Source organism: Dama dama, chromosome 4 (genome assembly GCF_033118175.1).
Source record: "Dama dama isolate Ldn47 chromosome 4, ASM3311817v1, whole genome shotgun sequence".
Taxonomy (NCBI): domain Eukaryota; kingdom Metazoa; phylum Chordata; class Mammalia; order Artiodactyla; family Cervidae; genus Dama; species Dama dama.
Genome location: NC_083684.1, coordinates 51,244,988 through 51,272,387, shown reverse-complemented (window position 1 = coordinate 51,272,387; position 27,400 = coordinate 51,244,988). Strand labels below are relative to the sequence as shown.

At 47.4% G+C, this 27,400-nt stretch overlaps 1 protein-coding gene and 1 non-coding gene across 2 annotated transcripts; both read left to right on the top strand.

The window, feature by feature from the left end:
- Positions 1-341: 341 nt before the first annotated feature.
- On the top strand, positions 342-20,597 carry NPHS1 (NPHS1 adhesion molecule, nephrin). The gene is made up of 29 exons (XM_061135389.1): positions 342-399; positions 507-722; positions 799-921; positions 1,090-1,218; positions 1,718-1,799; positions 2,181-2,284; positions 2,473-2,600; positions 2,688-2,859; positions 3,047-3,204; positions 3,468-3,612; positions 3,715-3,839; positions 5,385-5,571; positions 5,795-5,924; positions 6,064-6,236; positions 6,688-6,828; positions 6,909-7,049; positions 7,556-7,677; positions 8,873-9,044; positions 9,140-9,296; positions 9,392-9,543; positions 11,207-11,318; positions 11,402-11,583; positions 13,345-13,401; positions 16,686-16,805; positions 16,930-16,954; positions 17,061-17,136; positions 17,292-17,389; positions 17,494-17,602; positions 20,017-20,597. The coding sequence occupies exons 1-29, from the start codon at positions 342-344 to the stop codon at positions 20,146-20,148; spliced, it is 3,726 nt and encodes a 1,241-aa protein (XP_060991372.1). The 3' UTR covers positions 20,149-20,597.
- On the top strand, positions 19,562-19,664 carry LOC133055294 (U6 spliceosomal RNA). The gene has a single exon (XR_009692592.1). It is a non-coding gene; the product is annotated as a U6 spliceosomal RNA (small nuclear RNA).
- Positions 20,598-27,400: the final 6,803 nt, after the last annotated feature.

The window sequence follows — 27,400 nt, the reverse complement described above, 5'->3', positions numbered from 1 at the left end:
CAGCGGTGAGTCCTCCCTGAGGGGCTGTGAGTGGAGACCAGGGGTGGGAGTGGCGTGAGAGAAAAAAGAGAAACAGAGACTGACTTTGGGGAAGGAGATAGAGACAGAGAGAAAGAGAACCTTAGAGCAGGAAGGAGCGTGAGATAGAATACAGGAGGGAGAGCAGAAGGGGACCTAGGGCAGGAAGAGAGAAATAGAGAAAGAGAAAAAGAAGGAGACAAATAGAAAAAGAGAAACAAAGAGAAAAGTAAAGGGCAGACATAAAGAGGGACCCAGAGAAAGGCAGGCAGACGCAGGAGGTGGGCGTGGACACCGCGGACACCAAAGACAGAGGACCTGGGATGGCCCTGAGGATCCGCATCAAGGATGCACTGCTGCTCCTGGGGCTTCTGACGACAGGTGAGTGGGATCCTGGGCCGTGACCAGAGCCAGGTGGCCCTCATTCCCGCGGCCCCTTCTCCAGACAGACTCGCTGCCCTCTCCTACTGATATCTCTGTGTCCCCAGGCCTGACCCAGGTGCCGATCCCGGCCTCAGCCCCCCGAGGCTTCTGGGCTCTGCCCGAAAACTTGACGGTGGTGGAGGGGGCTGTTGCCGAGCTGCGGTGCGGGGTCCGCGCCCCTGGCAGTGCGGTACAATGGGCCAAAGACGGGCTGCTCCTCGGCCCCGATCCTAGGATCCCCAGTTTCCCGCGGTATCACCTGGAGGGAGATCCTGCTAAAGGTAAGGGACCAGACCCTGAGATCCTGAGCTACCAGCTGAGGCTGACCTCAGCCCTGACCTTGGGTCCTACCCGCAGGTGAATTTCACCTGCATATTGAAGCGTGTGACCTCAGCGACGATGCAGAGTATGAGTGCCAGGTCGGCCGCTCAGAAACAGGCCCTGAGCTCGTGTCTCCCAGAGTGATCCTCTCCATCCTGGGTATGAATGAGAGACCCCCCAGGACCCATGAGTCTGGACTTCCGCCCTCGCCATCTCCAGAGTGGGGGAGTCCAAGCCCCCAACCCCGCTCCCTTTCCTCAGACTCAAAGCCCAAATCCTCATATCCCTCTGGGTGATTCTAGCTCACCCCAGACCCTTTCTCACCAGTGCCCCCCAAGGTGCTTCAGTTGACCCCTGAGGCAGGGAGCACGGTCACATGGGTAGCTGGGCAGGAGTACACGGTCAGCTGTGTGTCTGGGGATGCCAAGCCAGCACCTGACATCACCTTTCTCTTGAGTGAGTGTGGGTGAACTGGTGGGGGCAGCGTGAAGCCCCTGGAGTGGGAAGGGGGTGTATCTCTGCCCAGGGCCCTCCTGAGATGGGATGCAGGAGCAGACCTGGGGAGATGCTGAGGCTGGTGTGGGACCCGGTGAGTGGGAGGGGACATCCAGGGCAAGGCACTGAGAATTTTGCATAATTGCTGGACCAGGACTCAGGAAAGAGGCTGAGGTTCCGGACAGAGATATGTGTGTCTTTTGGGGGCAGACACGAGAAGCTGCGGGTGGGTAATACAACCTGGAAAGGAGGGGAGGGGACAGGAGAGGCCCAGGACCCAGTCCTGGGGCCTCCAGGATTCAAGGAAGCCAGAATGTGCAGAGGGAATGAAGCTGGTGTTTCTCCTCCAGAACCAGGAGGGAGGGGGCTGTATATCCATCCTGAAGGCTTTCAGGCCAGGTCTCCAGGATCTACCCTGGGGAAAACCTGCCTCTCCTCTAGCCTTCTTGTTAACCCCAAGGTGGACAAACAATATCCAGTATCTCTGCTAATGTGAATGAGGGGTCCCAGCAGAAACTCTTCACCACGGAGGCCACAGCCAGGTATGGAAACTGGGATGCCCCCTGCTCAGCCTGATCCCCCAAGTTTCTCCATGAAAACCCCATATCCCAGGGATTCATGCATGGGAACTTGGGTCTGGTAGGTACATCTGGGACCCAATTCCCCACCTGGATGCTCTAAAACTTCTTCGTGGGAACTCTAGTTCCAGAGTATCAAGTACAAAGGTTTTGGCCAGGTGTGGGCCTCTGGGACCTCCATTCTCACTGCTGATCCCCAGCTCCCTTCCACGGAGCTCTAGATCCTAAAGGAAATCACCATAGATACTTAAACTAGGTGCGGGGACCTGGGATCCCCACCTCTGTACCTTGACTCCCCAAATTTCAGATAATAACTGACTTAAGAACCCCAACTTCCCACCCTAGGGTGACACCCCAGAGCTCAGATAATGGGCAGTTACTGGTCTGTGAGGGATCCAGCCCAGCTTTGGATACCCCTATCAAGGCTTCATTCACCATGAATATTCTGTGTAAGTGGAGAACTGAGTCGGCTGTTGGCACTAAGGATGGGGAACAGGAAATGGGGGGCCCGGGGAGCACAGGGACTATGGAAAGCTCAGGTTCTCGAGGGGGAACCATGGGGGTTCAGAGGCAGGTTGTGGGGCTTGGAAAGAATGGATGGACTCCCCAGGCCCACTGAGTGACCATTGCTCCCCAGTCCCCCCAGGGCCCCCCGTCATCGAATGGCCAGGCCTGGATGAGGGGCAGGTGCGGGCAGGGCAAAGCTTGGAGCTGTCGTGCACCGCCCGAGGGGGGAATCCGCTAGCCACACTGCAGTGGCTGAAGGTGAGGGCAGGGGCAGCATGGAGGTGGGGGGAAGGGTGGGGGCCAGGCGCTGGCCCTGAGCTGGCCCAGGCCTGTTCGTGTCTGCAGAATGGCCAGCCCGTGTCCACAGCGTGGGGCACAGAACATGCTCAGGCGGTGGCCCGCAGCCTCTTAGTGATGATCGTGAGGCCGGAAGACCACGGGGCAAGGCTCAGCTGCGAGGCCTACAACAGCGTATCTTCAGGGATTCAGGAACGCGGGGTCACGCTGCAGGTCACCTGTGAGTCCCGGTGCCAGCTGCCCATCTGTCGTCAGTCTGTGCCCCAGGGAACCATCTGTTTGTGCCCCCAAACCATGCCGGTCGGATGCCAAAGCCCTCATCATCTGTCCCCAGTCTCCTGTCTGTCTGGGCTGATCTGTGAGCCGTCCAGCCCAGCTTAGGGTCTCTCCTCCGTTCATCCCTGCAGTTCCCCCCAGCGCCATTACTATCTTGGGATCTGCGTCCCAGTCTGAGAACAAGAACGTGACACTCTCCTGCATCACCAAGTCCAGTCGCCCGCGGGTCCTCCTGCGATGGTGGCTGGGCTGGCGGCAGCTGCAGCCCAGCGAGGAGACGGTCATGGACGTGAGGCTGGGGTCAGGCTCCTGGGTCCGAGGGTAGAGGGAGCTGAGGGCACATCTTCCGGATCTGGGAGAGGAGGGGTCTGGCATCTGGGATGCCTTGATCCCTGGGGAGTCTGGACTGGAATTTGGGGCCCCCTGGGTCTAACAGATGAGTCGGTGGAGATGATTCATGGGTCCCTGTTGTGACCTGGGCTGGACCCAGGTCATTGGTATCATGGATGGGGGTGCCCTAGTCCCCCAAATCTGAAGCCCAATCCCTGCTAGGGCCTGCATGGTGGCCACATCTCCATGTCTAACCTGACATTCCTGGCGCGACGGGAGGACAACGGTCTGAGCCTCACGTGTGAGGCCTTTAGCGAGGCCTTCACCAAAGAGACCTTCAAGAAGTCACTCACCCTAAATGTGAAATGTGAGCCTCCACCCTTGCCTGGGGGTACCCCAAACCTTTGAGACCCTCAACCTCAGGGCCCAGCCCAGAGAGAAAAGTCACTCTACCTGGCTTTCCCCACAGATCCTGCCCAGAAGCTGTGGATTGAGGGCCCCCCAGAGGGGCAGCGCCTCCGGGCTGGGAACCGGGTGAGGCTGGTGTGTCTGGCCATTGGAGGCAACCCAGACCCTTCCCTCACCTGGTACAAGGTTGGTGCCCAGCAAGAAGTGTTGTGGGGTGGCCAGGAACATGGGGAAAGATGAAGCTCCTTCTCTCCTTCAGAGTCTAGGGAAACCTGAGTTTCTTGAAAAATACTGGAGGTTTTGAGTTTCGGCAGGGAATTGAAAAGACAAACGCCATGAGAATTAAATGCAATTTTAGGAAAACTGAGGAAATTCTGGGAAAACAGTGAGAATTCTAGAATTAAAGAATTCTGGATCAGGAATGAGAAATCTAGAGAAAAGGCAATAAATTTCATTAAAATTAAAGGAAATTCTGGTGAAACCTTGGGATTCAGGTAAAATGGCTAGAATTTTAGGGAAAGACTAAGAATTCCAGAAACAAAGACAACGGTGGGTAAAGGCTAGAAATTAGGGGGGAAAGACTAATAATTCTACAGAACATTTGAAAAATCACTAATATGAAGTTGAATTCTTGGGATTGGGAGTAAGAAAATTAAATTCTATTAAAATTTAAGAATTCTGACTGAATTCTTGGAGAATCGTGGGAAACTAGGAATCTAGTGGAAATTCTGGGGGAAAGAGTAGGAATTCTAGGAATGAAATTCAATTTCATTTTGTTGTTGTTCAGTCGCTCAGTTGTGTCCGACTCCGCAATTCCATGGACGGCAGCACACCAGGCTTCCCTGTCCTTCATTATCTCCCAGAGTTTGTGAAAACTCATGTCCATTGAGTCAGTGATGCCATCCAACCACTTCATCCTTTGTCACCCCCTTCTCCCCCTGCCCTCAATCTTTCCCATTATCAGGGTCTTTTCCAATGAGTTGGCTCTTTGCATCAGGTGGCCAAAGTATTGGAGCTTCAGCTTCAGCATCAGTCCTTCCAGTGAACATTCAAGGTTGATTTCCGTTAGGATTGACTGGTTTGATCTCTGTCCAATGGACTCTCGTTTAATTGGATGGGGAAATGCCAAGAATTGGGGCAGCACAAAGGATTCTAGTAAAGGACTAGGATAATACGAGGCCATTGGGGGATTCAGAAATCTGTGACCAGGGAATGGAATTAAGGAAAAGATTAAAAGAAATCGTTGAGGAAGGTGGGGATTTTAAGAAAAAGAGTTAAGGAGAGGCAAAATTGAAGGAATTCTGGGAAAGGTTTGGGAATTCCAAGGGAGTTTCCCTGTGTAGGAGGTTTGGTAAATATAGCTGGAATGAATTTCGAGGAGTGGGGTTGAGGGTCGGCCGAGGGCACCGACAACTGCAGGCCTCAAGAGAGCAGAGAAGCGGGGCGGGAGTTGGGGGTGAAGCGTGGGACTGGAGGCGGGTTCAGACTGCAAAATCTCGGGGCTCCAGGGGCCCAGTAGGCGGGAGAGATGCCAGGTGGGAACCGCTCAATTCTAGTCCCGATTCCTCTGCCTTAGCCGATGCTCGCCGAAGGGGGCGCCTTTTCCTCATCACACAACGGCTTTATTTATCTGGGCTGGCTGCAGCCCACATAATGGAGACGTCTCGGGGGGGGGGGGGGGGGCGGGAAGGCAGAGCTCCCCGTGGTCCCCCAGTCAGTCTCGGCCCTTAGGACTCGCGCACCGTGACCGAACCGCGGCCGCCCCAGGAACCACGGCGGGTGCAGCTGGGAAGTGTGGAGAAGTCGGGGAGCATCTTCTCCCGAGAGCTGGTGCTGATCACTGGTCCGTCGGACAACCAGGCCAAGTTCACGTGCAAAGCCGGCCAGCTCAGCGCGTCCACGCAGCTCGTGGTGCAGTGTGAGGGGGCGCGCTGCCGGGCTGGGAGGGAGGACTTGGCTGTGGCGGGGAACTGAGCGGAAGCCTTCCTGGTGGAGCGGCGGTGGGGGCAGCTGGAAGAGGGGTGGATGCCGAAGAGCCAGGGAAGCGCTCGCGGCTGGGCGGGGCCTGGGTCCGCGCCCGGCGGAAGCCGGCCGGTCTCCTGTTCACCTCTGAGCCTCGCTTCTCCCACCGGTTCCCGAAGTCCCCCCGACTAATGTGACGATCCTGGCCAACGCGTCGACGCTACGCCCCGGGGATGCCTTAAACTTGACGTGCGTCAGCGTTAGCAGCAACCCTCCAGTCAACTTGTCGTGGGACAAGGAGGGGGAGAGGTGAGTGAGAGAAATCCCGTCCCTCCCCGGTTCTGATCGCATTTCTTTAGTCGGAAACCTGCCCCCGCCCGACTTGCCCGGTACCCGGCACCCAGTACCCAGACTCTGGCTCTGGTCCCGCTCCCCGCCCGGTCCGCAGGCTGGAAGGTGTGGCCGCCCAGCCCCGCCGGGCTCCATTCAAAGGTTCCGCCGCCGCTAGGAGCGTCCTTCTGAGACTCTCATCCCGCGACCACGGCCACCGCGTGACCTGTAGCGCCCACAGCAGCGAGCTGCGGGAAACCGTGAGCGCCTTCTACCGCCTCAACGTGCTGTGTATGTGCGCAAGCCTGGCATCCCTCTTGATTCCTATCTGACCCTATATTACAATACTTGGGTTACAATATACAATACAATATAGTACAATATCTGGATACTGTCTTTGACTTCCATTCTTAACTTCAGAAACTTTCCTGCTCTTTATCCTGACACTCGACCCCGCACCGATTCTTATCCTGCCCATCCCCCGCCTTCTTTTTTTGTCCTGTATCCTAACCCCTGACCTTGACCCGCATCCCGAACCCTGTTTCCATCCTTCAGTCTGACTCTGGTCTCTCTGAACCTAACCCCACATCTCAGCTCTGAACGTAATTGCTCCCTTGTGCACAAGCTTAAAATCTCGGCGAGACCTCGACTTTAACCCTTTCTACCTGCACCTGATCGCAAATCCACCCCCAGGCCCGAACCTTAACAATCTTGACTCCCCGCGGGCCCTCCTCATCCGCAGACCCTCCAGAGTTCCTGGGGGAGCAGGTGCTTGTGGTGACCGCGGTGGAGCAGGGCGAGGCACTGCTGCCTGTCTCCGTGTCTGCCAACCCCGCCCCAGAGGCCTTCAACTGGACCTTCCGCGGCTACCGACTCAGCCCAGGTGCACGGAGGGGGCATGGAGAGGACTTCCGGAGGGGTTGAGGGCGGATTTAGCAAGCTCCTCACCTTTACTTCCCCCAGCTGGCGGCCCTCGGCATCGTATCCTGTCTGGTGGAGCGCTGCAGCTGTGGAATGTGACCCGCGCTGACGATGGCCTCTACCAGTTGCACTGTCAGAACTCGGAGGGCACGGCGGAAGCTCTCGTGAGACTGGATGTACAATGTGAGACCCCATCACCGTAGGAAACTAAGGAGCTCTGGGAGCCCCGCCCATCATGGAAGCCCCGCCCACCCAGGGAATCTTGCCCGCTGTGGCGTTTCCTCGTTGTGGAAGCTCCGCCCACCCAAGGGATATACCCATTCTGGAAACCTCCCCATTCTGGAAACCTCCCCATTCTGGGAGAGCCTTCCGTGACGGAGCCACGCCCACTTTGGGAAACGCGCCCATTAGAGAAACCCTTTGTAGAATTTCTGCCCACCTATTCCGGTCAGGAAGCCAGGCCCACTCCACACAATTCTGGAAGTCCATCGGACCTACTCTTGTCACTACAGTGGCATAGTAGATGGCGGGGACAACCTCACTAACACCGAGAACTTTATTCTAAAGGCAGACTTGATCACATTCATAACTTTCCTGGGCACTTCTGAGACACCACTCCCACCTGGGGCCCTCTTCCACCATGGCCTGTCTGGGTCCAAATGCCTTCCCCAAGCTCCTGCCTTCCCTAGATGCTCCCACCATCCGAGCTCTCCAAGACCCCACTGAGGTGAATATTGGGGATTCTGTGGACATAGTCTGCACTGTGGATGCCAATCCCATCCTTCCTGGAATGTTCAACTGGGAGAGGCTGGTGAGGATCTAACCTTTGATAAATAGAGGTGTGGGCTGGGAGGTGTGATTTCTTGACTGTAAGCTCCTCGGGAGGAGGGGGTCACATCTTTATGACTCTATATAACTTTGTAGTTGTCAGGACATGCTCCAACAACTAACTGTTGAATGGTAGATGGGTAGGTGGATAAGTGAATAGATAACCAGGTGGGTGAGGGGTACATGGGTGGATATATGGATGGATACGTGGTGGGTGGATGAGTTAGTAGATAGATGAATGAGTGGATGGAAGAACAGATGGAAGTGGATGGAAGAACAGTACATTGATGGATGGGTGGATAGAAGGTTCCAAGCAAGAATGGTTGAGTAAATGGATGGATGAGTAGTTGACTGGATTGGTGGCTGAATGGATGGATTCATGCATGAATGGTTGGATAAATAAATGAATGATTGGGTGGAATGACAGGGAAATTTTTTCTTTGCTAGGAAGGGTGATTGTGGCTGGGAGATAGAGGCTACAGACAAATGAGCAAGTGAATGAGTGGATAAATGGATCAATAAATTAGGCAGATGATTGAATGAGAGAAATGAGTAGATTGATTAGGTTAGAGAGTAGATGGATGGGTAGATACACTATCGGTGGAAAAGATGTCTGTGGAAGGAAAATGGATAAATGGATGGATGGATGGGTGGGTGCAGAAGCCAATGGAGAGATGGATAAATAGGTAGCTAGATGAACTGATGAACAGATGCATGGATTTATTGATGTGCATGTGTCTGAGTGAATAGATGGACTGGATAAGTAGATAGAAGGGTAAATGGATGGGTAGAGGGAAGCAAAGGGTTGGATGAATGAATGGGTGAATGGATGAATGAATGGAAGGGAAGATTGATGGATGTATGGATAAATGAATGAATTGACAGATAGGTGGATGGTTAAATACATTGATGGATGGGTGGATAGAAGGTTCCAAGCAAGAATGGTTGAGTAAATGGATGGGTGAGTAGTTGACTGGATTGGTGGCTGAACGGATGGATCCATGCATGAATGGTTGGATAAATAAATGAATGATAGGGTGGAATGACAGGGAAATTTTTTCTTTGCTAGGAAGGGTGATTGTGGGTGGGAGATAGAGGCTACAGATGGGGACCCAGTTTGAAGGCTAATGGAACTGGGGCTGGACCTGGGGACAATCTCCCAAGTCTTGGACCTCTAGGGAGAAGAAGGGGAGGACCAGAGTCTGGATGACATGGAGAAGATATCAAAGGGATCCACAGGGCGTCTTCGTATTCACCATGCCAAGCTGACCCAGGCTGGTGCTTACCAATGCATTGTGGACAATGGAGTGGCACCTCCAGCCCGAGGGCTGGTCCGTCTTGTTGTCAGATGTGAGTAACATCTAAAGCCCTAACTTCAAGGCCTGCCACTAAATCCACATATCATGTCCTTCCATACGCCTCATGTTGACCTCCAACCCCTCTAGTTGCCCCCCACGTGGAGCATCCCGCTCCCCTAACAAAAGTGGCTGCAGCTGGAGACAGCACTAGTTCTGCCACCCTTCACTGTCGTGCCCGAGGTGTCCCCAACATCATCTTCACTTGGACCAAAAACGGGGTCCCTCTGGATCTCCAGGATCCAAGGTGAGCCCAGGCTGAACCAGGTAGCACTCCAGCCCTAACTTTGATCCCCCAGCCTCAGTCACCCTCTCTGAGTCCCTGCTGCATCTCCTCTCCAGGTACACAGAGCACACATACCACCAGGGTGGCGTCCACAGCAGCCTTCTGACCATTGCCAACGTGTCTGCAGCCCAGGACTATGCCCTCTTCACATGCATAGCCACCAACCCCCTCGGCTCAGACCACACCAACATTCAACTTGTCAGCATCAGTATGGTGGGAGAAGGCTGGGAGGCTGCTGGGAGGGTAATCCCCTAAGTCAATCCCCTAGTCTCTGGTTGGTCCCAGAATGACAGTATTTCTGAAAGCTGAGAAGTGTTTATGAATGAGGATGGAGTTTTTGCCTGCTCCAAAAGTCCCAATGGAGACTGGATTTTTAGGGAAACTGACAACAAAGGGAAAAATGGAAGGGGTTTCTTATTGCCCCAAGCCTGGTGGCTCAGTGGTAAAGAACCCACCTGCCTGTGCAGGAGACACAGGTTCGATCCCTGGTCTGGGAAGATCGCCTGGAGAAGGAAATGACAACCCATTCCAGTATTCTTGCCTGGAGAACCCCATGGACAGAATAGCCTGGCATGCTACAGTCCACGGGGTCACAAAGAGTTGGACATGACTGAGTGACTAAATGCAATGCAACTGAAAAGTAGATTTTCAGGAGTCGCTGGATCTAGGTTCAGCTGTTATCAAGAACTCTCCATCTCTCTGGACTCCTTTTTTCTGTGTTGGCTATCTTGTAAGGCTTCCTAACAGTGGTATGAAAGTACTAGAATTAACATTCCACTGGCTCCCCTTGACTCCCAGCCCATTCCTGAACCAATCAGGTGGTGAAAGGAAGACAACCTGATTGTTGTTCTTGTTGGTCAGACCCAGTCACGTGTCCATCCTACAAGGAGTGGAGTCACTTCCATCAGATGCACGTGGCCTGAGAATGTGGGCAAGTGACTCTCCAATGGGTATTCAGTGTTCTGTAACCAGAAGAAATGAGGGGAATGGATATGAGATAGACACAAAAGTCCACTACCAGAAACATGTGTCATACAGTCAATCGTCATCATTGGCGGAGTCTGTATTTGCAGTTTTGCCTACTTGTTAGAGTTTATTCATAACTCCCAAATCAATACTCATTATGCTTCAGACATTCAGGGGACTGTAAATAGGGGATGAAAAATTTGAGTCACCCAATGAGTACATTCTCAGCAGAGGTTGAACAAGGCGACACTCTGCCTTCTTACAGCTCTCATTTTTTGCACCTTTGTGCTTTTTGTTAATTGTTTTGCTATATAAAATGGCCCTCAACTACAGCACTAAAGTGCTGTCTGGTGTTCCTAAGCTCAGGAAGGCTGAGATGTACCATTTGGAGAAAATACTTGTGTTTGGTAAGCTTTGTACAGGTGTTGAGTTCCAGCAATTCATTTGATGTTGATGAATCAACAAGGTATATTAAATAAGATGTCTTTAAGCAGAAACATGCATAATAGAATGCTGCTGCTGCTGCTGCTGCTAAGTCGCGTCAGTCGTGTCTGACTCTGTGTGACCCCATAGCCGGCAGCCCACCAGGCTCCCCCGTCCCTGGGATTCTCCAGGCAAGAACACTGGAGTGGGTTGTCATTTCCTTCTCCACATAATAGAATATCATGCATTAATTGATGATGAAAATGTTATGACTGGAGGCTCATGGGAGTCTAAGCCTGCATTTCCCTTGGAAGCAATGGCTTGGTATTTGCTAATTGAATGTTCCCAGTGACTTTAGAGGACATAACCACCATGAATAATGAGACTCAACTGTATATTTGAAATCATTCTTAGCAAGAATCTGGAAGGAATCTTCCACAATCCTTCTGAATCCTCTATGTCCCCCATCTCTTACCTCAAAGGCCGTCCTGATCCGCCATCAGGACTGAAGGCCATGAGCATGACCCCATATTCAGTGGGGCTGGAGTGGAAGCCTGGCTTTGATGGGGGCTTGCCGCAGAGGTTCCAAATCAGGTAGGTCTCTATCATGAAAAGAAATGGTTGTAGTCAATAGGGCTGGGGTACCTGCCTGAATGACTGTCCTCCCTTTGATGCAGGTATGAGGCTCTGGGGACTCCAGGGTTCCTCTACATGGATGTCCTACCACCCCAGGCCACCACCTTCACACTGACTGGGCTGCAGCCTTCTACTCGATACAGGATCTGGTTGCTGGCCAGCAATGCCCTGGGTGACAGCGGACTAGCTGACAAAGGGTCCCAGATCTCGATCACCACCCCAGGTGGGAAGGGACATTTTTGCACAGTCTGCAGAATTACTCAGAGACTTATAGGGTGGAGTCGATACTGTTATACCCTTTTTGCTGGTGGAGAAACTGAGGTCCAGAGAGGTTAATCAACTTGTCAAAGCTCACACAGGTAGAAGGAGCTACATATGAAATTTAAACTCCGGCAGATGAACTCCAGAGACTAGTTTTTGCCACTAGACTATACTGTCTAAATGTGATTAGCTACACAAGGGAAATTTGAAGAGAATTTGAATTGAATGAAAATGAAAACAAATGAAAATTGTGAGGTGCATCTAAAGCAGTGCTTAGCAAGAAATTTATAGCATTAGGTTCTCAGATTTTTTAAGTCTTCAAATTGACTAAGTTTCCATCCTAAAAAGACTAGAAAAAGAAGGGCAAATTAAACCAAAAGTAGACAAAAGGAAGGAAATAATAAAGAACAGAAATTAATGAACTAGAAAATTGAAAAACAATAGAAGAAAATAATGAAATCAAAAGCTAATTCTTTGAAAAGATCAATGTTTATAGAGCTAATCAAGACAAAAAAGAGAGAAGACACCACTCTTAACCAATATAAGGAATGAAAAAGGGAACATTACTACTGATCCTACAGACATTAAGGGGAAATTAGGAAATATTACAAACAACTTTATGTTAATAAATTCAGCAACTTCGATGACATGGATAAATTCCTTGAATATGAATAAGAACATCTGGACTCTGGTAGACTACTATGGTGCAGTGGCCAGTCACACAGAGCCTGGTTCTGACAAACCTGGGTTCAAGTCCCAGCTCTGCAACTTCCTAGGTGTGAGACCTTAGGCAAGTTACTGAAGACTCAGCATAATCTCTGGGCCTCAGTCTGTAAAGATAAAGTGTGTATCCAGTCTCTGTACCTCAGTTTCTGAAAGTCAGGTCTATCTTAGACAATTGTAAGAAATAGATAAATTAATATATCTAAAGATCTTAGAACAGGGCCCTGTACAAAGCTAGTGCTATGTAGATGCTAATTTAAAGAAATGCCCCCCGCTCACTTTTTGTTTACTTTGCTCCATGAAAATTGCCTGTTTCTATCTTTTCCCTTCTGATCAGTTCAGTTCAGTCACTCAGTCATGTCCGACTCTTTGCGACCCCATGGACAGCAGCACACCAGGCTTTCCCGTCTATTACCAACTCCCGGAGCTTGCTCAAACTCATGCCCATCGAGTCGGTGATGCCATCCAACCATCTCAACCTCTGTCGTCCCCTTTTCCTCCTGCTTTTTTTCCCCTTTTCCTTTCTGATAGGGCAGACTTTTTCCTCATGGAAGTAAGGACTCTTTCCCATCCCTACAATGTTGCCTCCTCTTTCACTGTCCCAGTTTTCCCTTTAAGCACTAAAGCATAAAATAGTACTATATTCACCTCCCTTGCTCTAAAACTTATACCTATATTAAGGCATCCAGAGAACCCTGCGTTTTTAAAAATTAATCCCCCAAATTGACAATTCAGGTTAAAGGAGGCTTCCACACCATAAAGCACTCATCAACAATATATTATTATTATTTTGTTATTAGCATTAGCTTTAGAATGGCTATTAATAGTATCATCATTATAATCAGCAATTTCCAGTTCTCTTTGAAATATTCCTAAAGTCAGAAATTAGTTCCTATATGTCTCAAAACTGGGTTGCAAAGCTTAATAGGAGACGTAGAAATATTTAAGGCTTATCTCAGTTTGTTGATGTTAATTTTCATTCTCTATCTCCACCTCCCAGGTCTAGACCAACCTTCTCGAGAACCCGACTACCAGCTACCCACAGAGCGACCTGCAGGTAAGGCTTCAATCCCCAAATAGCCCTCTCCCTCTTGAAAACAACTTTCTGGTCTCTAACCCCACCTCTTCTGCCTTATGACTATAGTCCCTGAAAACTTAAGTCTACCCCATAGGCCCTCACTCATATCCTTAGCTCTTCCTCTTACTTGAGTGTGATAAATTTTCTTTTTTCCTAATTTACCTGGATGTGATAAAATTTGTCTTCCCTATGCAGAGCCTGTGTCAGTTGGCTTTTGCTGCATAACAAACTATCCCAAACATGGGCACTTATGGCAACAAACATGATTTCTCATGATTCTTTGAGTGGCTGAACAGTTCTGCTCTGGGCTATGGTCAGCTGGCAGCTCTGCTGGAACCTGTTGATCTAGGATAGCCTCTCCTCACTTGTCTGGCAATCTGACTCATAGTTGGAATATTGGAGATCACGGGGTCACATGTGTCTCCTTGGCTTGTTCGCAGGGAGGTGGTCACTAGAGACCTAAAAGCAGCAAGAGAGCACAAGTTCCAATTTATAGGCACTTTTCAAGCTTCAGATTATTTTTTTATTTTAATTTTAAAATATTAATTATTAAAAAAACTTGGGGCCGGGCCATGAGGCATGTGGGATCTTAGCTCCTCAGTCAGGGATTGAACCCGCACCCTCCGCATTTCAAGTGTGGAGTCTTAGCCACTGGACCATAAGGGATTTCCCTTTGAGCTTCTCATTGTGTCTTATTGTCTGAAGCAAGTGGCATGGCTCAACTCAGAGTTAGTGTAGGGGGAAGTCTTAAGACTATGCATGTTAGTTGCTCAGTTATGTCCAACTATTGGTGACCCCCATGGACAGTACATCGTCAGGCTCCTTTGTCCATGGGATTCTCCAGGCAAGAATATTGGAGTAGGTAACCATTCCCTTCTCCAGGGGATCTTCCTGACCCAGGGATTGAACCCAGGTCTCTTGTATTGCAGGCAGATTCTTCACCATCTGACCCACCAGGAAAGCCCTTAGACTATGCATATAGTGAGACAATCATGACCATTTTGCAAATAATCAATCCCCTTTAGAGTCTGAGAAGGTTGTAAATGACAGAAATTCAGTTGTTGTTGACAATAAAAAGAATGGCTTGGCTCATGAAATTGAAACTCCAATTGTGGCTGGATTCAGGTACTCAAAATGTTCACCAAGGATCAGTTTCTCACTCTCTCAACTTTACTTCAACTCTGATGACTTCTTTCTCAGATTTTTCTCTTTTTATTATTATTATTATTTTTTTATTAGTTGGAGGCTAATTACTTCACAACATTTCAGTGGGTTTTGTCATACATTGACATGAATCAGCCATGGAGTTACATGTATTCCCCATCCCGATCCCCCCTCCCACCTCCCTCTCCACCCGATTTCTCTGGGACTTCCCAGTGCACCAGGCCCGAGCACTTGTCTCATGCATCCCACCTGGGCTGGTGATCTGTTTCACTATAGATAATAGACATGCTGTTCTTTCGAAACATCCCACCCTCACCTTCTCCCACAGAGTTCAAAAGTCTGTTCTGTACTTCTGTGTCTCTTTTTCTGTTTTGCATATAGGGTTATCATTACCATCTTTCTAAATTCCATATATATGTGTTAGTATGCTGTAATGTTCTTTATCTTCCTGGCTTACTTTACTCTGTATAATGGGCTCCAGTTTCATCCATCTCATTAGAACTGATTCAAATGAATTCTTTTTAACAGCTGAGTAATATTCCATGGTGTATATGTACCAGAGCTTCCTTATCCATTCATCTGCTGATGGGCATCTAGGTTGCTTCCATGTCCTGGCTATTATAAACAGTGCTGCGATGAACATTGGGGTGCACGTGTCTCTTTCAGGTCTGGTTTCCTCAGTGTGTATGCCCAGAAGTGGTATTGCTGGGTCATATGGCAGTTCTATTTCCAGTTTTTTAAGAAATCTCCACACTCTTTTCCATAGTGGCTGTACTAGTTTGCATTCCCACCAACAGTGTAAGAGGGTTCCCTTTTCTCCACACCCTCTCCAGCATTTATTGCTTGTAGACTTTTGGATAGCAGCCTTCCTGACTGGCATATAATGGTACCTCATTGTGGTTTTGATTTGCATTTCTCTGATAATGAGTGATGTTGAGCATCTTTTCATGTGTTTGTTAGCCATCTGTATGTCTTTTTTGGAGAAATGTCTGTTTAGTTCTTTGGCCCATTTTTTGATGGGGTCATTTATTTTTCTGGAATTGAGCTTCAGGAGTTGCTTGTATATTTTTGAGATTAGAAGAAACAGACAAAGGATTAATCTCAGATTTTTCTCTTAAGAAGGCAAAGAAATCCTCCCACACCTTCCGCTTTTATTTCACTTCTTAGCAATTAACCAAAGTGTGTCCTAGGCGTTTTGCCAAAAATCTACCTTGGGTCAAATGCCAGTCTTTGAACTGATCACCATGGGAATGGGGATGGGAACTCTTAACGGCCAAGTCAGGCCATGTGTCCTCCATGGAGTCCTGTGGAGCCAACCAGACTGAGAGCAGAGAGTAATGACTGGCAAAGGAAAATGAGTCCTGTTAGCAGGAGGTGGGGAAATGAGTGCTGAGCAGATGGCTGCTGAGAGGGACTTAGTCTTGTCCTCAGGGATATAGCAGAGGATTCTGATGTTGTCTGAGATGGAAGTTTGTGCAAAGAGGAAGTCATTTGAGATGAAGTTTGAAAGAAGAATAGAAGCTTGCTTGAGATGAAAGGACATTTAAAGACAGACACTCTACTCTATTCAAAGGCTTAGATGTGTGGGTTTGCCTCAATGATTCTGCAAACAGCCAGTGGTTAGTTTTGTGTGGCTGGAGGGTCAATATTTTGTGGGCAAGAGTGAAGATGTGGGAAGAGGCCAGATAACAGAAGATCTTGAATGCCCAGCTAAGGACCTGAAGTTCCTGCTTGAGTCCATACACAGGGCTTGGACAAAGGTAGGATGCACTGCTAATGGCTTGATTTGAGAAAGGAGCCACCTGCTCTGGGGTGGCAAAAGGAGTGAACATGTGGTCTTCACAGTGGCCAGTGGTTAAGGCTGTGCTTCCAATGCAAGGGGTGTAGGTTCAATCCCTGGTCAGGGAACTATGATCCCACGTGCCCTGTGGTGCAGCCAAGAAAACTAAAAAGGAGTGGACATAGAAACCCCTGCCCATCTGCTTCCCTGACCTAGGAGGAGGGCTTTGCTTGGTCAGGGACAGGCTTTTTCAGAGAACCACAATTGAAGTCTGAAACCAATTGTTTGGGCTCATTGAGGGGTAACTTCCACCCCACAGGACCCTCAGAGATGCCCTTGCTGCCTGTGCTGCTTGCTGTTGGAGGTCTTTTGCTGCTTTCTAATGCCTCCTGTGTCGGGGGATTCCTCTGGCAGCGGAGACTGAAGCGTCTTGCTGAAGGTGAGAAGAGACCCTTCTCCTGCTGGGACAGAGGTCCAAGGGTGATAGGAACTCTGGGTTTGCTCCCAGGGCCAAGTGGGCTCAAGGGGTGTATCTCTGACCCCTTTTCCCCTACTTCCCTCAGGCATTTCAGAGAAGACAGAGACAGGGTAAGTGGGAATATTTGTCTGTAAGGAAGACTCGGGAGGAGGTTTGAGGGTGACAGTTGTCAGAGGGTCAATGCCCAACTGCCTCCCCATGCCACCATCCTGGAAGGTCGGAGGAGGACCGAGTCAGGAACGAATACGAGGAAAGCCAGTGGACTGGAGATCGGGACACTCGCAGCTCCACGGTAAGTGGGGATGGTCCGGACACCCCACTGACGGAATTGACTGTGACTAAAACCCCACCATTAGCTTTGGGTTAATCATTGTGCTTTCCAGGGATGATGGAGTCAGAGGATGGAAAACACTTAATTTGTTTTTATTTGGGGGTGTGTGTGGACAGGTTAGCACAACAGATGTAGAGCCATATTACCACTCCATGAGAGACTTCAGCCCCCAGCTGCCCCCCATGATGGAGGAGGTGTCTTATCCCCGAGGTGAGTGGTGCGCACAGTGGAACACCCCCTCCCTACCTTTGATACTCCTGACATCTGGATCTAGCTGTTTGATCATCACTACCCCCCCACTCCAATTCCAGGTCTCAGGGCTCTTGAGGAGGAGAATATGGCATTTCCTGGGCACCTGTATGATGAGGTGGAAAGAGTGTATGCTCCATCTCGGGCCTGGGGACCCCTCTACGATGAAGTACAGATGGTGAGGAGATTTATATCCACAGAAATATTTCCTAGTTAGTGCCAGAGATCCCCCTCCTACTGCCTGTATTAGTTCAGGTAAGCTAGCTGCTGTAGCAAAGAGGCCTGGCCATAATCCAGTGGCCAAAACAAGACAGTCTATTTCTTTCTCACGTAGCAGTCAGAGGGGAGTGGCCGTGCTGCACATGGTTATTCTGCAACCCATGTTCTTTCCATTGTGTTCCTCTGCTATCCTCTAGTGAGCTGAACAAGTTTACATGGATGGGCCAGTTCACTGGGGGTTTCAGCTTGTGGGAAAGGGAAAAAGAGAACATGATAGAGGCATGACCCTCACTTATGGTTCAGGCCCAGAAATGTACACACTGCTCTTATTCCACTGGTGAGAATATGGACATGGCCACACCTTAACTGCAAAGGAGGCTGAGAAATGCAGTCTGCTTGGCAGCTCTGTGCCCTACTAAGATGCTGTTACTGTGGAAGAAGGAAGGTGTGTATTTGGTTGGATAACTAGCCATCTCCACTATACTGGTTACAGCAGAGAGACAGAGAGAAATACTTTTTTGACCCACTCAATGGAAAAGTCAAGGGATAGAATTGTCTTCAGGCCCACCCAGAATTTCCTCTCTTAAGACAATCCCTAGCAAATCCAGGTTTCTATCCTATTAGATTATCAACCTTCAGAGAAGGAGAATGCCTCTTATCCAATCACTCCAAAGCCCCATCTCAGACACTTAGTGGTTTAGCTTGGTTCACATAGTTGTTGCTGAATGTTGCTTGTTCACTGAAGCAGGATATAGAATATATACTAATTGGACAAATCTGGGGCAGTGTCTACGCATGGCATCTGGGATTAGAGGCCAGCCCCACTCAAAGCCCTGAACTGAGAGTGGAAGAGAGATGCAGAACCCAGAGGGAAGTGAAGATGGTGGCTGGGCAGGCACAAACCACAAACAGGCACCTTGACCACCAACTAAGCCCCACCTACTGGCTCTTGACTTTCTGTGTGGCCTTGACTAATGCTCTGGCACCTGTGGGCCAAAGACTTCCCTCTGTAACTTTCTTCCCAACGGGGCACCGTCCTCCCCACCACTGTGGAAATCGCGCGATGCTGTCCATGGTGCTGAACACATACGCCTTCTAAAAGCACAGATAGAGCTGCACACTTTTTCTGTAAAGGGCTAGATAGTAAATATTTTGGGCTTTGCAGGAGATAGTGTCTTCCTAAAAACTACTCAACTCTGCCGTAAAAATAGCCATAGAGAATACATAAATAATTATGACTAACTTCCAATAAAACTTTTATTTTTGGACACTGAAATTTGAATTTCATATAGTTCTCACATGTCACAAGTATCACTCTTTTTTAACAAATATTTCTCAGCAATTAAAACATGTAAAAAATATTCTTGGGCAATACAAAAACATGCAACGAGCCATATTTGGCCCCTTGCTCTAAAGTTTGCTGATTAAAAACAACGATTTTCTCCCAAATCTAAGGCAAAGCACATCCTCAGTAAGGACCACCCTACACGGTCTTTTATCTCTTCTACTTTGATGAGACCATGTTTTGGATATTAATAAGACCAACAGGATCAAGACTCACATGCCACAATTCCCATAACTGGTGTTGTTGTTGTTCTGTTGCTAAGTTGTGTCTGACTCTTTGAGACCCCATGGACTGCAGCACGCCAGGCTTCCCTGTCCTTCACCATCTCCCGGAGTTTGCTCAAACTCCTGTCCATTGAGTTGATGATGCCATTCAACCATCTCATCCTCTGTCTCTCTCTTCTCCTCTTGCTTTCAATATTTCCCAGCATCAGGGTCTTTTCCACTGAGTTGGCTCTTCACATCAGGTAGCCAATGTACTGGAGCTTCAGCCCCCACATCAGTCCTTCCAGTGAATGTTTAGTGTTGATTTCCTTTAGGATGATATCGTGGGCTAATTAAAAGTTTCACATACTTGCTTCAGCAGCACATGTACTAAACCTGGAATGACACAGAGAAGATTAGCATGGGCCCTGTGTGAGGATGACATGCAAATCTGTGATGCGTTCCATATTAAAAAAGAAAAGTTTCACATGTCTGACATTTAAATTGCTTTTTGACATGAAATCATGAGTTATCTTGGATTTGCTTGAAAAGAATTCCAGGTAGTGGGGGCAAGAGATGAGAAGATAGAGATAAAGATAAATCAAGATTGACCAAAGGTTCATACTGTTGATATTAGCTGATGGGTTCACAGGGGTTTATTATAATCACTATCCTCTTTGCATATGTTGGAATTGCCTTTATAAGTAGAAGCTAAAACATTTTTCTTTCCTGTGAAGTAGAGCAGGAAGGTGTATCCCCCAGAGCTGCAATCATGACTCACCCATAGCATCTCTCTATGGTTCTAACTCCATCTTTGCTTGTCAGGACTCCTGTGATTTCCGCTGGCCTGAGGACAGATATGAGGATGCAAGAGGAATCTATGATCAGGTGGCAGGAGATCTGGACCCTATGGAACCTGATGCTATACCCTTTGAGCTGAGGGGACATCTGGTGTGAGAACCTCCTCAACACCCTTTTCCTACACCTGCAAAACACAATATGCCCATTGTCCTTTTTATTCCCGGCTAGGCTGAGCTTGTTAAGTGAGCTCCATTGGACACAAAGGGACTGGACTTTTTCAGGAGGAGAGGTGGAGGGGTGTTTGTAAGTGACAGATGGTTCAAGCTGGTCCAAGTGTCAGCAAGGCTCCTCCTAGGCTTGATTTTAGAGTTGTCTGTAGGGACACAGGGAATTGTAAAAGACATCTCAATAATGAAAAGCTACTCTGAGTGTCTTTATGCTTTTTAAAGTAAAAATTTTAGAAGTGGGAAAAGACATACTAAAAACTCAGTTCATTTTGAGTTCAACTAAATCTGAAATAGCTAATAAGTGGAATTTATGAGCCATTATTATATCCTACTTGTTTTACGCTTTTCCACAGTTATCTACAACCCAATGTATAAACTATGACACACATATATACATAAATAGACTCTATAGAAAATAAACAGACTTTATTGAAAAAGCTGTACTCAAAAGAGTTCATACTGTATGGTTTTGCTCATAGAAATTCTAGAACAGGCAAAGCTAATCTACAGTGACAGAGCAAATTAGTGGTTGCCTGGGGCCATGAGAAGGAACTGACTACAAAACAGTATGAGAAAACTTTTGAGGGGGTGATAGAAATGTTCTATATGATGACTGTGGTGGTCAAAACTCACTGAACTCTATGCTTAAGATGGGTGTATTTTATGGTACATAAATTTACCTCAACAAAGGTGACCTTAAAAACAGGCACCATAGGGTCTTTCCTGGTGGTTCGGTGGCTAAGGCTCTGTGCTCCCAATGCAGGGGGCCTGGGTTCAATCCCTGGTCATGGAACGAGACTCCACAATGTCACAATTAAAGATCCCACATGCTGCAGTGAAGATAGAAAACCCTATGTCCCAGACCTGGTGCAGTCAAATAAATAAATACTTTTTAAAAGGCACTATAATAAAGCCTGTTCATACTGTTCATGGGGTTCTCAAGGCAAAAATTCTGAAGTGGTTTATCATTCTCTTCTCCAGTGGACCACATTTTGTCAGAAGTCTCCACCATGACCCGTCTGTCTTGGGTGGCTCATAGTCTCATTGAGTTAGACAAGGCTGTGGTCCATGTGATTAGACTGGTTAGTTTTCTGTGATTGTGGTTTTCAGTCTGTCTGTCCTCTGATGGAGAAGGATAAGAGGCGTATGGAAGCTTCCTGATGGGAGAGACTGACTGAGGGGGAAACTGGGCCTTGTTCTGATGGGCGGGGCCATGCTCAGTAAATCTTTAATCCAATTTTCTATTGATGGGTGGAGCTGTGTTCCCTCCCTATTATTTACCTGGGGCCAAACTCTGGTGGAGGTAATGAAGATGATGGGGACCTCCTTTACAAGGTCCCATGCAGACACTGCTACACTGAATGCCCCCAACCCTGCCCCAGGCCAGCACTGACCCACGCCTCCTCTGGAGACTCCTGGACACTCATGGGCATGTCTGGGTCAGTCTCTTGTGGGGTCGCTGCTCCTTTCTCCTGGGTTCTGGTGTGCACAAGGTTCTGTTTGTGCCCTCCAAGAGTCTGTTTCCCCAGTCCTGTGTAAGTTCTGGCAGCTCTATGGTGGGATTAATGGCAACCTCCTCCAAGAGGGCTTATGCCATACCCAAGTCTGCTGCACCCAGAGCCGCTGTCCCTGTGGCCGTCCACTGCTGACCCATACCCCACAGAGAGACACTCAAACACAGTTCTGTCTCAGACCCTGTAGTTTTTTTGAGTCCTGGTGCGCAAAAGGTATGTTTGAGCCCTTTGAGTGGGGTATGGGGTTTGATGTTGATGTTTGGGGAATGAGGGTGAAATGTATTGAAATTCTTTGTATCCATCTTAGAACTTCTCTGTAGACCTAATATTACGTCAAAATGAAAGTTAGGATTTTATTTTATTTTAAGTTAAGATTAAAAAGTACATTGCAGGGATTTCCCAGGTGGTCCAATGGTTAAGACTTCACCTTCCAATTCAGGTATTGCGGATTCTATCCCTAGTTGGGGAACTAAGACCCCACATGCAGTGTGGTCAAAAAACCAAAACAGAAAACAGAAACAATATTGCAATGAATTCAATGAGGACTTCTAAAATGTAAAAGTACACCTAAGATTTTTAAAAGTACAAAGTAAAGGTTTATGACAAAGTCATAGAGGCAAAGAATAGGAAGTACCACTGCGTCTCATGTGTTGTGCAGATCTGACCAGTTCTTTTTATCTTCCCTTGATCTCATCATCTCTTGTCTGCATCCCTCAGCAAATTCCCCTCATTCTCTCCTTATAGATACCTAGCTTCCCTCTTTGTCCATAATTACTGCTTGTCCAGAGATTGGCTGCCCCAGTTCTAGAGCACCACACGCTTGCCTGACTCTGAAATGTGGTGCTTTTATTCCACATTCCATACAAACCAAATTGGATGGGCTCAAGTTAGGTTAAGAAAAGGAAATCATGGGGAAATGAAGACTATCTAGTACTGGAAGAAAATGAAAATACTACCTATCAGAACTTGTGAGAGGCATCAAAAGCAGAATTTTGGGGGGAAATTTATACCCTTAAATACATATACCAGAAAAGGAGAAAGCTCCAAAGTTATGAGGTGACTATCTTAAGAAACTAATAAATGAACCATAGAATAAACCCAAAGAAAGAAGAAGGAATAAGAAAATTAAATCAAATAAATTAAAGGAAAAATGCAGATTCTTATTTAAAAATCCAGAAGTATGGTCTTTTAAACTAACAAAATATACAAATCTGACTACATAGAAAAGAAAGTCATTAGGATTATGAATAAAAAAGACGATAAAACTATGAAAAGGAAGGATTAAAGATAAAATAAAAGAAAGATTTCCCTGGTGGTCCAGTGGTTAAGACTCTGTGCTCCCAATGCAGGGGGCCAGGGTTGAATCCCTGGTCAGGGAACTAGATCCCACATGCCTTAGCTGAAAAAAAAAAAAAAAAATCTCACGTGCCATAAGGAAAACTGGGGATCCCAGGTGCCATAACTAACAGCCAGGGCAGCCAAATAAATAAATATGTATTTTTAAAAATAAACTAAGAGAAAAAAATAAGAGCTTTCAGTCCTAATGGTATTTTGTAGGCTAAAGCAATCTCAAAGACTACACGAGTGTGTGTGTGTGTGTGTGTGTGTGTGTGTGTGCATGCACATGTGTGTGCTGGGTGGAGAGCCATGACACCCCCCGAGAAAAGGTGTCAGAACCCAAGCACAATGAGAGGGCTGCCTAGTGCAGGGTCTTAGAGCCCTGGGGTAATGCAAAGGGCTAGTACCTGGGACACGGGAGGCAGTAACAGTGGGAAATCAGTTAAATACAGAGGGATTCATAAAAGAAAATCAATATATTTATGACAGCCGATTTCTTATTATCAGAGAAGGGAACTTGCATGGATCAGATTGCAGCATGAACCAAGGAGAGTGGTTAATTCATTCTGTGTGCCTGAGGACAGGAAGAAAAAAGAAAAACAAAACTCAACAAAAATGGTCAGGAAAAAGCATGTGCTCATGGAAGTGTAAATCAATACAACCATTTTGCCAAACTGGCTGTATCTACTAATTCTGAACACACACATACCCATGCATGCATGCTCAGTCGCTAACTCATGTCTGACTGACCCCATGGACTGTGTAGCTCATCACACTCCTCTGTCCATGGGATTCTCCAGGCAAGAATACTGGAGTGGGTTGCCATCTCCTTTTCCAGGCCATCTTCCTGACCCAGGGATCAAACCCATGTCTCCATCTTTGGTAGGCGGACACTTTACTGTTGAGCCACCAGGGAAGCCCAGTGAAACTGTGTATTCATCCAACAGTTACTATGACGATGAAGATGAAGGAACTACTGACTGATAACATGGTTGAATCTCACAAACACAATATTGAATCCAAAAGACTCAAAAGAGAATACACCGTATGATTTCAACTCTTTAAAAAGTCAAAACTGATTTATGGCAAAGGTGGTTTCCTTTGGGGGAGAGGGAAACAGTTACTTGAAAGGGACCCAAGGAGGGTTTCTAGGGGATTGATAATGTTGTTCCTTGACCTGAGTGCTAGTTACAAAGGTGTTGTCACTTTCTGAAATTTATCACACTGAATACTTGTGATTATATGCATATTTCTTTCTCTGTATTATACAACATTAAAGTATATCTCATAGATGGTATTATGATTTTTCTGATATGCTGAACAACTCCTGGTACCATTCTGAACAAACACTAAATTATATTTGTCATTCTATTTATGATACAGTTTCATTTCAGAAAAAAGTATACTTTAAACCATCCCCAAATATGCATGCATGTGTATTTGTGTTATATTAATTTTAGATAATTATAAACTTTTCTTTGTACCCATATGAATGCTTTTAAAGATCTTTTCAAGTTGTTGAGGATGCAGACGCAGTGTTCAGGCTGCCTAGACCCTGGCCTCTGAATGTCTGTTGTTGTTCAGTGGGTAAGTCGCGTGCGACTCCTTGCAACCCCATGAACTGCAGCATGCCAGGCTTCCCTGTCCTTCATCATCTCCTGGAACTTGCTCAAACTCATGTCCATTGAGTCAATGATGCCATCCAACTATCTCATCCTCTGTCGCTCCCTTCTCCTCCTGCCCTTAATGTTTCTCAGCATCAGGGTCTTTTCCAATGAGTTAGTTCCTCACATCAGGTGGCCAAATTATTGCAGCTGCAGCTTCAGCATCAGTCCTTCCAATGAATATTCAGGGTTGATTTCCTTTGGGACGGACTGATCTCCTTGCTGTCCAAGGTCCTCTCAAGAGTCTTCTCCAACACCACAATTTGAAAGCATTAATTTTGAAAGCATTAATTCTTCCGGGCTCAGCCTACGGTATGGGCTCAGCCTCCATAATGCGGCAACCAAGAACGTTCCCACCAGGGGGCAGTACCGGCCCGTTTGAGAAGAATCAATATACCAGAAGATTGGTTGTGTATTGGGATCTGGAGCTCAGGGTGTCTGTGTCAGAGAGTGTCCTCTGCATGGTATGGTCACTGAGCCCCAATATTGAAGGCGAAGTAGCTGTGTAGGGCATCGAGACGTAGAGGACCCCAAGAACACACCGTGGGAAGGGATCTTCCTAAAATTGAGGCTGGAGAATAACAGGCAGTGGTAAGAGTTGAGGTTGGTGAGATGGGCAAAGATATATTATGAAGGACTGTAGTTTATCCTCCGGGAGGCAGGAAGCCACTCAACAGTTGAAACAACAACACATGAACAGCATTTATGAGCTGTTTCCACGTGCCAATCTCTTTTCTAAGTTTATGTATTCTCTCCCAGAACCATCAGAGTCACTCATGAGCTCGGTTCTTCCGTCATCCAGGGTTTATTCACCCTTTTCCGGGTGATATGCAGTCTTCTTTTGGGAAGCATCAGTGCCTAGGTCCCCTACTTCGGACATGTTTTGTACCAAGCCCCCGCTGGAGCTCCACCAATAGGCATACCTCTCAGAACTGGCCAACCAGAGTGTCTAATTTTCCAAGCCCAGTGATTGGCTTAGGGTTCACCAGGTGGCCCAGTCAGAACCAATGAGAGGACTCTGAGGACTGGTCTCCCACTTAGAACTCTGCCCTGCCTCTGAGCTAATATTAAAGCTTCTTTCACTCTCACCTTGAAGGACCATCACCCACAGAATGACCATCTGGGAGCTTCACTTAAGCTCCTCCAAGGCTACTGGAAGCTTCTCTCTCAGGACAGACCTCAAGGTTAACTACAGATGAGACTTTCCATTTCTCATCCCTCTTGCTCAATAACCCTAAAGAATTCACCCCTAGTTCTGGATTGCCCCATCTTGGGGCAAATCTTGGGTAAATATCAACATCAGACTGATAATCTCATCACCACACCTCAGTGCACCCCCCACATCTCTACCCTGGGTGAAGAACTAAATTCTCCTGATCGGTTAACACAATGTCAGAAGTCAGAGAGAGTGGGTTTTATTCCTCCTGCTAATAGGAAATTCCTCCTATTTCCAAAATAGGAAATAGAAGACAACGACACGCATCACTAGTTCAACGTAAGTGTGGCTCACCTATGCCTAATTTGAGAAAGGAGCAAATTATTTCTCGGTTCAATAAATTCCTTCTATCTCCATTAACCTTTGAGATCCACAAATGAAAGCAACTCATCTGCTGTTTGCTTCTATCTCCTAAGAATAAACAAGGGGGTGGGGGGGAAAGTAAGACCTGCCAACTGAGAAATAAAAGAATATCTTCTCTAGGGACTTCCCTAGTGATCCAGTGGTTAAGAATCCCCCTGCCTATGCAGGGGACACGAGTTCGATCCCTGGTCTGGTAAGATCCCACTTGCTGTGGAGCAACTAAACCCGTGCATCACAGCTACTGAGCCTGTGCTTCAGGACTTGTGACCCACAATTACTGAAGCCCACACACCCTGGAGCCCGTGCTCTGCAACAAGAGAAGCCCGTACACTGGAGTGAAGAGTAGCCCCTGCTCGCTGAAACTAGAGAAAAGCCTGTGCAGCACCAAAGACCCAGCATAGCCAAAAATAAATAAGGAAAATGATATAAAAAATTCTGTTACCTGTAAAAGGGTATAATAAGAATATTATGACAACTTTGTGCCAAGGGCTTTGACAAGTTAGATGAAATGCCAATTACTGGGAAAATACAACATATGAGAGCTAACCCAAGATGCAATAGAAAATATGAAGAGCCCTATATTTATTAAAGAAATTGAACTTACTATTAAAATCCTTCCCACAAAGAAAGCTCCAAAAATCTACAAAAGGTTAAAGGAAGAAATAACATAAAAGCTTTCAAATTTGAGATACAGTTATATGTGCTGAGATGAGCATAATCCTTCAAAATACATTAAGTAAAAAAAAAGTCAATGTGCAAAGGGACAAATAATATTTTCTCATTTATATATAAAAAGAAGTTATATAGGTGCATTTTTATGCACAAACTATCCTCTCCAAGGATACCTCACTGCCTTGGAGGCATGAAATTGAGGGACTGAAATTGAGTAGTTGGAGAAAGACTGTTTCACTTCCTTTCCTTTTGTGCTATTTTAATTTTAAAATTTTTTAAACTGTACATGTAACTAGAAAAAAGTTTAAGGATTTCCCTGGTGGTCCAGTGGCTAAGACGTCGCCCTCCCAATGCAGGAGGCCCAGGTTCCATCCTCCGTCAGGGAACTGGATCCCACATGCCACAACTAAAGGT